General features: G+C 34.5%; 1 protein-coding gene across 1 annotated transcript; it reads right to left on the bottom strand.

Moving 5' to 3' along the window:
• Window positions 1–10,714: 10,714 nt before the first annotated feature.
• Window positions 10,715–13,666, bottom strand: LOC133321180 (trichohyalin-like). The gene is made up of 2 exons (XM_061530268.1): window positions 10,827–13,666; window positions 10,715–10,769 (listed from the first exon to the last, which is right to left on the bottom strand). The coding sequence occupies exons 1-2, from the start codon at window positions 13,664–13,666 to the stop codon at window positions 10,715–10,717; spliced, it is 2,895 nt and encodes a 964-aa protein (XP_061386252.1).
• Between the last annotated feature and the right edge of the window lie 1,618 nt (window positions 13,667–15,284).

The following is a 15,284-nucleotide window of genomic DNA, read 5'->3' as shown; positions in this document are numbered from 1 at the left end:
AATTCAAGGTTACTAAATTGTACTAAATTTGGTACAATAAGAATTTTGGGTGAACTGATACATCTGGGAGTTTCAAATTTGGAGTTAGGATCATTATTGAGACGTATGAGGATTGGGGTATGTAGAAACCGATAAAGCTAGAATCTTGAAATTTTAAATTAGGATCACTGTTGGGTTGTTGGATTGGGGTATGTAGGAAGCACTCAATTTGGTACATTTTGGATTTAGAGTGAACCGATAGAGCTCGAATCCTGAAATGGGGTAATAAGATCCATTGGATTGCCTGATGTAGGTAGTAATGGAAATTTGTACGTATGTAACTAAATTTGATATCATTTGAATTTATTCGAACCGATAGAGCTGCAATCCTGAGATTTGAAATGAAGATTGGGGTGTTTTGGATATTCGTACTAATGATTGTTAAAGTAGTTATGGAAATTTGTATTAATGTATACTAACTGGCACTAAATTCGGATTTGGATGAATCTATATTTGAAATTTGATTTTTTTTGAAATAATTATTAAAATAGCACAAAGTATAGTAAATAATACAAAATTTAGTATAGAGCTAGATTTCTTTTGCGGTCAGAAGTGGAAAAACGTACTATAAGAGAGCATACTAAAATTTTAATTATGGTCGGTATTGGATTTTAAGTAATGCCCACATTCGCTAACGAAGTAGCGGAAATTTTAATGTCCCTAAATCTAGTGTTAAAGAACAAACTGTAACGTTATACGAGAAAAACATATACATAATACCTATCTTATAAATTTAACAAGAACTCATCTACGTAATTATTTAAACTACATTATAATACAAACAATAACAAAACATATTGTCTCAGACAAAAAAAAAAAATAAAACATTGTATTCTCTTACCCTACATACTTAATAAAAGTTAGTAGGTCGCACGCCATACTTGATGGCAGCCACTATAATTTTTTTGTTCATGAAAAACTCAGGGAAACCCACGTCATAATTTCATAGATAACCCATCAAACTAAGATGAAAAGTGTTTGATAAAATGGAAATTAAAGAATTTCCTTTAAATTAACTTAATTAAAAACCAGTGAGTGGAGCAGAATAATCAAACTGGGCCAACCATATAATAGCCTACAGAACTGAGAGGCTTCTTCCTAGATAAACTGTGACCCGTTCCTTAGACACACCAATTAAAATTTCCCCAGACTTTAACACATTCTATTCTCAAATGGTTTGAGTCAGTTGTTATAAACAATTCTATATTATTTTTAATAATATACTAGACGAGAGATAACACGTTATATGTAAATAGCACATTCATCACACAATTTATGAAACGATTTCAATGACCTGTTGTTTGTTGTTGTCAGTGTAATGATGGCAAATTCAAGGTGTCAACACCCCTATGGCAAAATCATTCATAACACAAATGTCTATTTGTGTGAAATACAAAAAAATCAAACTGTCTCTGACTGAGTTGAATGACATTTAAAAGGCTTTATCAGCAGTCCAACGGTCCATTGAACGATATTTAATATTTTCAAGGTATCTATCAATTTGAATTTTATATATATTTGTAAAAAAAGTACAACTGAAATGAAAATTGAAAAAGAACTTAGCAGTAATCTCGTAAAAAAATATTCAATTGTGCTGTGATTTAAATTGTCACAATTTACATACGTACATAAATAAGTTGAATGAATCATTATCAGTAGTGGTGGTCAGTGAATAAAAAAAGAACTGACTACCAGTATCTATTTTAATCGTAATGTGACGCATGCTGGTATCTAAAATGACAACAAAAAATAAAATGCTGCCACGGCGTAGTTCTATGTTTATATATTTTGAATTGTAGAAACAAATGAGTTACTTAATTATTCATTTATTCCATAATTGCAGTTATGTATAATAATTTCTTTACAAGTTTACTGTCAAAGTTCATAGACGTTTTTCGTGGAAATGTGGAATTTATTAAGACAAGAAAAAATGGGGCATTAATTCGGTCAAACCAAATTTATCTTCCAAATACGCATAATCGGTCGGGTCCAAATATGAATTATACAAAACATGGATTTAATATTTCAGATTATCCGGAACGCTTATATGGGGACAATACCGAAAGGAGCAGTCTGTGCGATATTGGTTTCAATATTTTCTCCTTAAATATGAAATTAATTTTTTTTCAAAAGTTATTTAAATATCAAACTGATAAATCTTATAGAAACCCCTATACAAAGAGAAGAGGACTGATAGGACACAACGTACCATTATTTGGTGAAAATATTACGATGTTCATCATATAGGATACGAGATTTAGAAGTTTCAAGAAATTGCGTTTGTATCAGCATTGAACATTTAAATTATAATTTTAAAAATGTATGAATACGATGAACATAATATGTATCAAATCAATACCCGGTTTCTTGCAACTTAAGCACTTTGGTGAATCCCATCTTTTGCCTTATGAACTCCGGGGATTTTGTCAGTCTACTACCAGGCACGTTCCCATGTGTCGAATAGGGGAAAGGTTGATTATCATACTTATCTATTACAATCAGTCAATTCTGGAGGTACTAAAAATGGAAATACGAAGATGAGCCTAAATAACTCCCGGCGGGTGTCATTGATCTGCCCACGAGTCACGCCCCATCGTCATTCTGCAGTTGTGTGTTAACCTCTCCTAAAAATGTGGGTGTCTTCGCATCTGTAGGTGAGGGTACCACTCAGGATACCGGCAAAAATGGGTCGAGTTTAAGAACCACAGGGAAAGAAAAATCTCGACCCAATCTTCCGAGATATGCGGGGACTCAGACTCAAATTCGGAGTCTGAACATGAGGGTAAGACAAATATGACCATCTTTGAAAGCCGTAGGAGTGATGAGGCCGATATCGCTTAGCTCTCAACAAGGGAGTTATCTGGGGCACAGACGCGAAACTCTCCAAATTTAACCGGTGCCAACCCAATGTTAAAGGAGACTGTCGCCAAACTCTATTGACGTAGGCGACTAATATCAAAAAGACAAGCGTTGAATCGGAATCTTCTGTAATGATCCCAACAGGAATAACAGGACTTTACGAACGATGAAGAGGGTAGCAACCATTGGTAAGGAGCTGCCATTTTAGAGCGAAGGTGCCAGTAGGCACAACAGAGACGAGCTCTACCATGCAGTGATCGGTGAGAGTAGTGCGTCCGGGAATCTAAAAAATGATACCCATAAGGATATGATGGAAGCGATCAATAATAAGATCATGGTGCACCTGATGCCCATCGATCTACATAGATGGGAATTCAAAGGAGACTTTGAGTCATCAAATAGCATAGAAACCCTCAGGAAATTAGTAACAAATATCGTCTCCCTAAACAAGACTACAAAACTTAAGGTGATAAGGACAAGAGACATTCGTCAACTACAAAAGACAATGGTCTTCTATAGGAGTTGGGGCTCGAACAAGACACTGTTGGCGAAGAAGTGGGAAATTTTTCACACAGAGGAGAACGAAAAAGAGACTCTCCCTCTTGGAGAGTGCTTGGGTAAGAGTAAGGCTACGTGTCCAACGCTATCTTATTCAAGATTGGGAAGCCACGGATTGTAGAGAAGGAAGCCTCACAAAGTAGAGAGCGAGGACGAAACACCCAGCAACAAAAGTGAGGAGCCGAGGAGAAGATAACCGAATCCCAAGAAGAAGTAATTGAGCGTTGCCATCCAGATAAACCTGTGAGTGAGGCAACAATGGCTGTAATGGACATTTAATTAAATAATGACTAAATAAATATACACTTCGGGCTAAATCACGAATCTTGCACTGTCAAAAACAAGGTATCTGGACTAGGTCAGGTTTGGAGATGTGACTCGGAGACCGTCCGGTCCATTGTAATCACCCAGGAAAAGATATGGAAAGATCTGTAGGGAAAAAGGGGATAGAGAAGACAAGAAGCTAATAAGGAATTAAAAGGAGATAGGTAGATGATATTGTCGATGGTTGTAGAAATTTTGGACCAAAAACATGCTCAGGTTGCACTTTCTCAACCACTTCAGATTTCAATATGTGTCGTCTGTAGGTCAGAACTGGACAACGACAAACGAGATGTTCAATTGTCTCCGTCTTCTCCTCGTCATCACAGATTCTGCAGTAATCAGTAACATCATGGTCCCACTTACTGGTAAAGGCCTTGATATCGCAATGACAAGTAATGACTCATGTCATTACTCTCATTTCAGCTTTTCACAGGTTCAACAGTGAGTTTGTTGTTTTGACTGACAGAGTCGTTCATAGAGGTTCGTTGTGGCAAAGTTCATTGCTTCGTTCGTCAGAGAACGCCTCAAAATTCCGGCAAAGGTGACAGATGAATGGTTTGATTGAGATATGTGGATTGAGATCCTCGTCTAGCTTGTTCGCCAGCTTTTTCATTACCCATGATGTCAGTGTCCTGGTACCCAGCACAGCCGATAGCTGTTAGTAAGACTAGACCATATAAGGCTAAACCATAAAAATTTACGACCTACTTTGACCACAAATATATTAGGTTTAAAATATTATGGCCACCGCCGGAACCCAGAACAAGACCAAGACTAATTGACTACAATTCGGGAGACTGTTCAAAGAGAGGTTAGGCCACCTAAACTATGAATGCTTTAATACTGATGACATAGACAGGAATGTCAACAACCTAGCGGAAACAATGTTAAAGTCATTCGAAGATTGTTGTCCTCTTCGAGAATGAAAATCTGCCTTCGAAAAAACCCTGGATGACAGTGGAGATTTGGAACTAATAAAAAGATGCCGAAAACATTACCACTGGGACGATTTCCGCGCTAAGCGGAAGGAATACGCCCGAAGGCATTGTGTACGTTTATATTTCTGCCAACATCAACCACCCATTGAATCCATGCATCTGAATACAAAGTGCCTCCTTCGACGTCTTCTAGCTTATCAAAACATATTCGTTTTACTTCCATATTGACATATTTTGTAAATATAATTTCCTTATTTGATATGTATACAATGTTTCAAAGACGATCAAATCACAATAATCTCTGTTCCGCATAGCTCTCACAAAAGTACTACTCGACAAATGCTCAGACAAAAAAAATCAAATGAGAAAAATAATTGTAATTTATTTCAGTCGAATAAAAACTCACCTTCATTACCGAACATACTCCATATTTTTGAGATCAATAAACCCATGATGATGTCCAAAAGCTGCCTTTAACTAGTCCAACAATGTAACAACAATTCCAAAATGTTTCCACCAGCGATGTTTGTTGCTGTGTGACCAACTAAACCAAATTTCTAGTCGTAGTTGTAGAAATATTTTATTGTTTGTGGCGCCAACACAAATATTTTGCTATTCACTTTTGTTGTTATTGTAGATAATATTTTTCAAGCACTTGTTTTATTATTTTCTTGTAAAAACGTGGGAAATCACGGTAAATTTCTTGCTGCTCTTTTTGTTTTGTTTTGCACAGGCGTGCTGTTTATTAGGTTTTGGCTTGCTTTATTAGTTGAATTGTTTCCGTTCACTTGAGCGCCAAACAAAGATAACAACAACAATTGCCCAGATCAGGTTGGTTAGTTGTTGCTAAAGTCGCGAGCACACACACATAACACACCTTTGGAGAGCAGCTACAAGAAGAAAAAAAACAAAATAAACAACTGTGACTGTCTTCGTCGTTTGATCGTTGGAACTGCTGAACTGCTGTTTGTTTGCGCGTATATTCGCGTAGAAAAAGTTTAACGAAAAATTACGTAAATTAAGTTGAAATTGTAATACAATACGAAGAAAAAAATGAACGACGACGACAACAAAACACACAGTAATGGTAGACAACAACTATGTAGACGACGATGATGATGATTATGATGACGAAGTCATTAGGTGGACGATATTATCATTTCAACTGGTTGTTGCAATCAAATGAAATTTAACCAAATTTAGTTACCGCGGAAAGGTGGGGAAAACACTTAAAAATATTTTATATTTTTTTAACTTTCACTTATTTTCATAAAAAATATGGTTTGCTACTCATTTTGGCACAAGGGTGGTGTTGTTGTGGTTAGACAATGACAGTCATACTAGTAATGGATGACATTTGTCATACTACACTTGGGGGGGAATAGACAATAATCATACAAAACAAGGGGTAAATGGGGGGATGTTTTTCCTTTTTTTTTTTCCTTTCAATAACGGTATCGAAGACAAGTGATTTTATTTTTTTGTTAACACAAAGCAAGTTTTCGTTGTTCTCCACTTCCTGTATTGTTTTCCGCAAGTTGTTGTTATTGTTGTTGATTATTGCAAATTTTTGGAATGTATTGTAATTATTTCACTTATTTTTTTGCACTCTGTGTTTTACATACATATCCTCTTTCACATGCACTTACACCAATACAACTGATTCGCCCAAGAGACAATGTGATGACTCTTCGTAATTTCTTTTATTTATATTTTCTTATTTTTTTTAATATGTAGAACAAAACAAATACGAAAAAATATTGAATAATTTAATTAGAAAATCATCTCATATTGGTTGGCTAACTGATTGACGTACAAACAGGGAGAAAAATAACGTTAACCATTAAAATTATAAACTGATACTACCCGACTTTGACAAAATACGTGCGTACAAGTCGCCGAGAACAGGGATACTTAGGCCGACTTGTGATTAGTCGCCTAAAAACCGAAAAGTTCGCAAATTGATTAATCGATTTTTGGCTGTTATCGACACTTTAATTAATCTTTTAATTTACGCTAAGTTCCGACAAGCCTCGTCTCGCGCTAGACCAATATCCGTTTGTGTTAAAATTACAAATGGAAATTAATTTTTAAAACAAAATGTCTGTTTCCGAACCAGAATTAATAGATCTGTACTGAAAGAATCCACTAGTTTTTACAACTTTTTCGATATCATATAGGAAAATTTGTTATCGATTTAAAACTTTTTACTACGATAATAATTGATGATGTTGAAAAAATATTAAAAATTAATAGGTTTTTGCAGGACGAGAACATACTAAAGGTAATTAAGGAGGAGTACATATATTTTATGATATGTTCCCGACCTGAAGAAACTACTAGATTTTACTATTTTCTTCGATATCATAAAGGAAAATTCGTTATCATAGTAAGAAGTAGCAGATTCTTGCAGTACGGGAACAGGACATTAATCAATGAAAAGAAATTTGGAATTACCTGACTAGATTTGACGTAAATTAGTAATAATATTGAAATTAAGCTCCAAAAATATGATTATGAAAATATGCAAGAAATCTTTTAAGAATTCCTGATATGTAATGAGGTTATAAATCTGTTGCAGAACCTGCAAAAAGATACAACTTTACACCGCGATACAAATCTGTTCTTCGAAAAAAAATATATATTTTTTTAAGTAAAATTTTGGCCTTGATTTTTTTAAAAATAAATTTTAAGTGCAATTTTAGGCGTTGGTTTTATAGAAATAGCTTTAAAGTAAAAATCTAAAAATTGGAATGTTTCGAAATATATTTTTTTTTAAGGGAACCCCCCCCCCCATTCTCGATTTGAATTTTTTAAGATTTTCAATGGGCTGGTAAATCAATACCAATGCTTGTTAAGGTTTGTAACTTTGCACATATATAATTGAAGATTTAAAAAAGAAGAAAAATAATTTACAAAAAATTTTTGTTATTGTTTTGTTGTTGTTTTTTGTAATTAAAGAAAAGTCCTTATTTTTGATGGCGGGCATGATAACTCCTCACTGGAACATCGGAATCCGAAAATTCCAACGGTGATAGAAAGAGTACATGTCTGCCTCTCGTATGAACTAGGATTATTGACTTCGCTCTAAAATTAACAAAATGGTGGACCTTTGAAAAAATATTTTTGGAAAATCGCCGATTTTTGACCAAAAACCAAATTAAAAAATAAGGAAGATCTTCACCGATTGGCTTTATCCTAGTTCATACGAGAGCTATACACTCCCAGAGAAACGATGCAAAATTTGGAACCGATTGGATTATTAGTTTTTGAGTTATCGTGCCCGCCATTCGCAAAAAAATGTTTAGAGAAAAACGCGTTTAAAGTTTGAGAAACCCTTTAGCCGTCACTTGATGCTGACACACTAAATCGGATATATCTTCAACAGTTCTTGAGATTTTCACTTGAAATTTTGTAGAGACATTCTTTAATCAGTGTAGATTCGAATTATATCAACAAAAATTTTGACCCCGAGAATGGGGGGGGGTCCCCTTAAGTACAATTTTAGAGTGACCTTTTTAAAAATAATTTTCAAGTAAAATTTTTGTCATGAATTTTCTGAAACTATTTTTAACCAATATTTTAGGTGTGGATTTTAATTTTTTTTAATTAATTTTGCAAAATTTTAATTCAAAAATTAAGTAAACTTTAGGCTTGGATTTGGATGTACATTTTTTAAAGATATTTTTTTTTCAATTAAAATTTTGAACTTGGATTTATCGTGGATTTTTTAAAAATACTTTTTTTCAAATAAAATTTTTAGCTTAAATTTATGTGTGGATTTTTTAAAAAATACCTTTTTCAAGTAAAATGTAACGCTTAAATTTATAAGTGGACATTTTAAAAATACTTTTTCAAGTAAAATTTTAAGGTTGGATTTAGGCGTAGATTTGTTAAATATGTTATTTAAGTAAAATTTTAGGCGTGAATATTTTAAATATATGATTTAAGTAAAATTATAGGCGTGAATATTTTAAAAATACTTTGTTGAAGTAAAATTTTAGACTTGGATTTATCGTGGGTCTTTTAAACATAGTTTTTTCAAGTAAAATTTTAGGCTTGCATTTAACGTGGATTTTTTTTTTTAAATACCTTTTGTCAATAAAATTTTAGGGTATGATTTATGCATGGATTTGTTAAATATATTTATTTAAGTAAAATTTTAGGCTTGGATTTTTTAATAATACTTTTTTTCAAATAATATTTAAAGCTTGGATTTAGGCGTGGATTTTTTAAAAATACTTTTCCAAGTGAAATTTAAGGCCTAGATATACGTGTCTTTTATCAAGACACGGATATTTTGAATATTATATTTTCAAGTAAAATTGTAGACGTGGATATTTGAAAAATATTTTTTAATAAAGTGTTATGCGTGGATTTTTTGTCAAAATGCACCTTGTCAAGTCTTTACGGTTTCTTTGTCTATGTTTATTTCATATATGTGCAATCTATTTGACAATATAGATCTACTGAATTTACTAAATCCAAATTGTATCTAAACGCATTAAATTCAATATTTCTGTAATAAAAATATTTTTAATGAATTTGAAATATGTTTATACACACACCTTCGTATAAACATGGTCTACAAATACTAAAGCTAAATAAAGGGAAATCGTACAACAATTCGTATAACAAAACGTACGTACAATACAAAGCTGTTATCAATATGGCAACGTTAAAAAGTATCATAAAAAAAGCTCCCAAAAAACAACAACAAACAACAGCTGTATGAATTTTGGCATATTGTTTTGTTTACATACTTCTTTAGGAACGCCAAATTATTTGTTGAATGTAAGTTTTTCCTTTTGTAGATATAAATAATTAATAAACTATTAAACATAATTATTTAAATTTTCAGATGCGTAAACGTGAACTGCAAAGTATACCCCTTAAATTGGCCGAACTAAAGGAATACGATAATGCCAAGGCTGAAAGACTGCTGAACAAAAGTAGAAATTCATCGGCCGGTGAAAGCAGTACGTCCAAAGAACCATCACCCATAGCTAATGTAGGACCAAAAACCAAAAAAGAAATCCAAGAACGTTTAAATACTACAATGTAGTTGAAGATAAGAAACAAAAATATATTTTATACTATTGAATAGTTAAGGAAACAGCGATGGAGGTTTTGTTTTTTTTTTCGGTGAATTAAGATGGTAGTGGTTGTTGCTTGTAAAACTTCGATAAGAAAATTTTAAATGGTGTGGAAATATAAATGTGAACTCGGATTATTTGAAAAAGAATGTCCTAATTATGAATGCTGTATTCTAGCATTGCCTTTAAGCAGTTGAATTATGGTCAAGAATATACAAATCCATTCTGGATTTTTTTCACACTCTTCATAAATTAAAAAAAACTGAAGCATACTTGTAGGCGTTGGGTATTCATATCTCCATACATATTTGACTGGTTTGGAAGTGTTATAAGATTGTATTGTATGTGAATATTGAGTTAATTTTTTAATTAACAACATTGTTTCAATGAGTTTTGTGACAACCCGATTTTTTTACATTCTTAACCCTTTTATAGGGAATGCAATGAAAAAGCAGCTGCATAATTTAATTCAGTTTGTAATTATTAACGTATATACAAATGATCTTTTTATGAAATAAGCAGACATAGAAACCGCATTTTAAATATTGCATATATTTTAATTTATTTGAAAAATATTATTTACAATGATTAAAATATAGAATAACGTGTGTATATATGGATGTTGCTTTGGTTAAACTGGTTGATCACAACTATTAAAATAGGTATAACAAATATTGGATGTCTACTAATTTCACTTTTATTATATATTTATATAATGGGTTATATGTATATGCATAGGTCTATATCATCTTTACTTTTAGGTACACTTTTATTTCAGAATATATATTTTGTTTGAAAGCCTTATAATTTCGACTAAAATAGAAATATATAGAGTTTAAGATTCATACCCAGTTGACGCATTATTCCATTGATATCTGTTGGTCTATTTTCAGCACCGCCTTAAAATCCCAATACGCCCAAGCCCTCACGTAACCTTTGAGGTATATTTTGGTATCTGTAAAAGAATCAAAATTATTGTTGTATCTATTTTTATATCCCCACGTGAGCTTACTTCATTGCCATCTTTCCGCTTAGTGTTTGAGCCACAATGAAGGATAATATAAAACCTTGGCCTAGCATTATGTATGACTTATTAAAAGAACTCAATGGCTTGTCTACAATTGCATCTTCAATGTAGCGAATGTTGCAATTTTCCACTCCTCTGATCTCATTTCTTCTATTTTCAGCGGATAAACGTTCATAGCGGGAGTCTGCTCGTTGAATGCGTTCTTCATTGGTATTTTGGCGATTATTCATTTCGCGTGTTTGACGAGTTTCAACATCCATTGCTCGTCGTAGTACATTTCGCTCGTTGCGTCTGTTAGTGCGTTCTGTATCACGAGATTCAATTCGCCGGTCTTCAATTTGACGAATTCGTCGAGAATCAATTTCCATTGACCGATCAACATTTCTATCTTCATAATCTTCCCTATTGTCTACTCGTCGTTTTAACAGATTCATATCTTCTTGCATGGATTCACGTTCTTGTCTTCCCTCCTCACGCTGGACGCGATCCTCACGAATAATATTGGATACAATTCCATTAGATAATCGTAAATCATCATTCCTACTGCGACTTTCAGAGCGACAATCATGAATTTCACGACGGGACAGAATTCGCTCATCATTACGGCGGTCTTCAACATCACGTCGTTGATCAGGACCAGATCTTTGTGACAGATGTCGTCGTATGTCACCTTCTCGGCATCCACGTTCCTGCTGTCTATCATCTTTACGTGCATCTCGAATTTCGCGATCGGTTGTAATGCTTCGTCGTGATACGTCACGCCTTTCTCGTACCTCGCTAATACGAGTGGATACATCTTCATTGAACCACCGTGAATATTCTCGGTCTTGTTCTTCTCTATCATCAATACGTTTATCTAAAATTTCGAATCTCTTGTCAGTAGATCGCCTTGGTTCATCCCGAACTTCGCGAATTCGTCTAGAATCTTCTAAACGGGAGCGTTGTGATTCCAATGGTTCGTAGTCTTTCCTCTCCTGTAGCCTATTTTCCATTTCTTCAACTTCACGAATTCGTTCAGTGTCAGATCGCTGTGATTGAAGTCGTCGTGTAACTTCTTCCCTGCGTTCTCGTTGTTCCTGTCCATCTTCACTGCGTATCTCACGACGGTCTTCAACTTCGCGAACTTGTTCAGTGGCAGATCGTTGTGATTCTAATCGCCGTACGACTTCTTCCCTGTGTTCTCGTGTTTCCTCTCTATCGCCATCGCTTTCATCTCGGATTTCACGTTGCCTATCTTCAGTTCGCTTAGATTCAACTCGTAACCTGCCATCTTTGCGAATACGATTGGATTCATCAACAATAGAGCGACGTGATTCGAATCGTGCATAGTCCCTTCCGTTATCGATACGTTCGTCTCGAATTTCACGTCGTCTATTGCTATCTCGTTGAGATTCAACTCGTAGCCTGTTGTCTTTCTTTCCATCACGCATTCCTCGGACTTCACGTATTCGATCAGATGCATTTTCATTGCGGTCTTCTTCTCGTCTAGCCTGTAGAGCTTCATGTCTCCTGTCGCTAGTTCGCCGAGATTCAGATCGTAAACCTTTATCGTTATTATCATCACGACCTAGGTGTTCTTCGCGAATACGATTGATTTCATCAACATTATAGCGACGAGATTCGAATCGTTCATAATCCCTTGCGTTATCGATACGTTCATCTTGAATTTCACGTCGTCTGTCGCTATCTCGTTGTAATTGAACTTGAAGCCTAGTATCTGTATTTTCAAAACGCCTTTCTCGAACTTCACGAATTCGATCGAAAATGTTTTCATTACGGTCTTCCTCTCGTCGATCATCGTTACGTGTACCTAGAGTTTCAGTTCTCCTCTCGTTATTTCGCCGTGATTCAACTCCTAAAGCATATTCGTTTCGTTCTTCGCGAATACGATTGGATTCATCCATATTAGAGCGTCGTGATTGAATTCGTAAAGTGTTCTCTTTGTTTTCATCACGTCGCTGACGAACTTCCCCCATACGTTCGTTAGAACGTTCAGTATCTACTCGACTAATTTCAGCTCGGTCCTCTCGCTCTCGCCTAGTATTGTCTCGCCGATTTTCATTGCGACCTAATTCCATGTCGTTAATAGCTTTTCGGGAATCAAATCGTCGTGTGTCGCGTTCGGTTTTATTCTCTCGTCGCGTGTCCATATTACGTTCGTTACGATTATGTATCTTTCGCTCTACTGATTGTCGCCTATTGTTATTCTCGCTTTGGCGTGTTTCAAAACGCCGCTCTTCATTGCCATTGCGATTTTCTCGTTTTAATCCATTCTCAGTACGACGATTGGAAATTTGGCGATAATTTTCAGATTCTGCAACATTATTTCTCTCATTTTCATTCCGTTCAATAAGTCGGACGTCGCATTCCCTGAATTCGTTTCCCTCCTTGAGATTATTTAAATCCGATTTATTCTCATCGCGACGATAAAGAACTTCACGATATCTCTCCATGTTACTGTCTCTTCGGTTGACTTGGCGTTCTCCTTCAATTCGTTGCTGAGCGCTAGATGTTCTTATACGGCTATCAGGGGAACAAGATTCTATCATCTCCCGTGGTTGTCGCATTGTATCATCGAAGCGATCGGAAATTCGCTCTCGTTGCCTTTCAATACGACTTTCAATATCATCGTTGCTGATACGTTTCAGAAATTCATGACGATTGTTATTGGTTGAGGTATGGTCGGCAGTTATTTCCCGTTTTAGGCCAACATCTAGTTCATAACAAAACTCTCGTTCACATGTTAGCGTTATATGTTGTCCAAAAATTGGGACCAACAATAGAAGGCCGATAACTGTGTTTAACTGCCACGGTTTTATAAACATATTTACGTTTACTATGTTTGTTTGAAATATTTTTTTTTAGTTTTGATTCTATAGAAGTCTTGGACTTGACTGTTGTAATACCGGCATTCCATTGGTCCTTTTATACTCAAAGATGCCTTGACGTTGTAGAATTTTTTTATTGAAATTCAATTGAACAAAATTTAATTTATTTTTCTCTTATCGCACATGTACACCATGGCTGAGGATATCACATTCTTCATATATTCAATGTAGGTGTGTAAAAATGTGTGTGTTTCACAATTTTTATGAATGAAAAGTGTGAATGAAATTCATTCATGCGAATTTTCTGTAAACTTTGACGTCATAGAATGTAGAGAATTTTAAAGATTATTTCATACTGGACTGCTAATAAAATGACACTTATAATCATATTAAAGCAGCCAGTCGGAAAATGATTGATTAGACAGATTGATATTATATTTAAACGATTTTTTTACAGGCCTTTCCGCAGGAGGCTAATAATCATTTTATAAAAAATGAATGAACCTCTTATGGAATACAAGTACGTTTTCAATATGTGAAAGTCCACTAGCTCTTGTCATGGAAGACGAATTGGTTTTCTCAAAGAATGTTGCCCTTCTCTTTTTTATAGACGAAAATATGTTCTTGTAGAATACGGTCTTATATGAATAGGTTCTTATAAATACCAGAAGAATAGGATGTCTTATAGAATACCAATTGGCCTTCGTATGGAAGACAAGTAGGTCTTCTTATAAATACAAGAATATCGGTATATCTTCATATAGAATACCTGTAGATCTTCTTAGAGAAAACCAATAAGTCTTTTCATAATTCAGAAGAACACCAGTAAGTTTTTTTATTGAAGACTCGTAAGTTCTCCCATAGAAGACCAATAGAAAACAAATAGCTTCTTATAAATACTAGAAGACCACAATGCCTTATATAAGACCAGTTTATCTTCTTTTAAGAGAAAATTAAGATTTTCTATGGAAGACCATTAGGCCTTCTCAAAAATAGCAGCAAACTTGTTTATCTTCACATAGCAGACTAGTATGTCTTCTTAAAGAAACCCAACAGATTTTCCTTTATATACCACAATACCTGGATGTCTTATAGAAGACCAAGAGGTCTTATTGAAGAGGACCATTAGGCCTTCTCGAGTAGGTATTATAGAAGAACAGCTTTGTCAGAAACCCAATATAATATATGCAGACAAATAGGTCTTCAAAAATACAAGAAAGTATACCACTATGTCTTCTCATAGAAGACCTATAGGCTTTCTCATAGAAAACCAATAGTTTTTTTATAAATATCTGAAGACCAATATATGTCATTTAGTAGAATACCAGTATGCAATATTTTAGAGGACTAGAAGGTCATATTGTAGAAGACTAGTACACCTTCTGGTGGCAACCAGTTTGTGTTCTTATAGAAGTCCAGAAGATTTTCTTATAAAAATCATTAAGTCTTCTCATATAAGATCAATAAGCCTTCTTCATAGAAAACCAATTGACCTTCGTATAAACACCAAATAACCTATTGGTCTTCTTGTAAAAGGCCAGTAGAGCCATCAAGATTTGTTCTTTGTAGATTTGTGTTTTAGTAGTCATTTAAGAAGTCCTTGCAAAATGATTCT

This window comes from Musca vetustissima, unplaced genomic scaffold, assembly GCF_032173495.1.
Source record: "Musca vetustissima isolate MV318-11 ecotype Yass unplaced genomic scaffold, APGP_CSIRO_Mvet_v1 utg3481, whole genome shotgun sequence".
NCBI classification, from domain to species: Eukaryota; Metazoa; Arthropoda; class Insecta; order Diptera; family Muscidae; genus Musca; species Musca vetustissima.
This window is presented reverse-complemented; position numbering and strand designations above follow the sequence as displayed.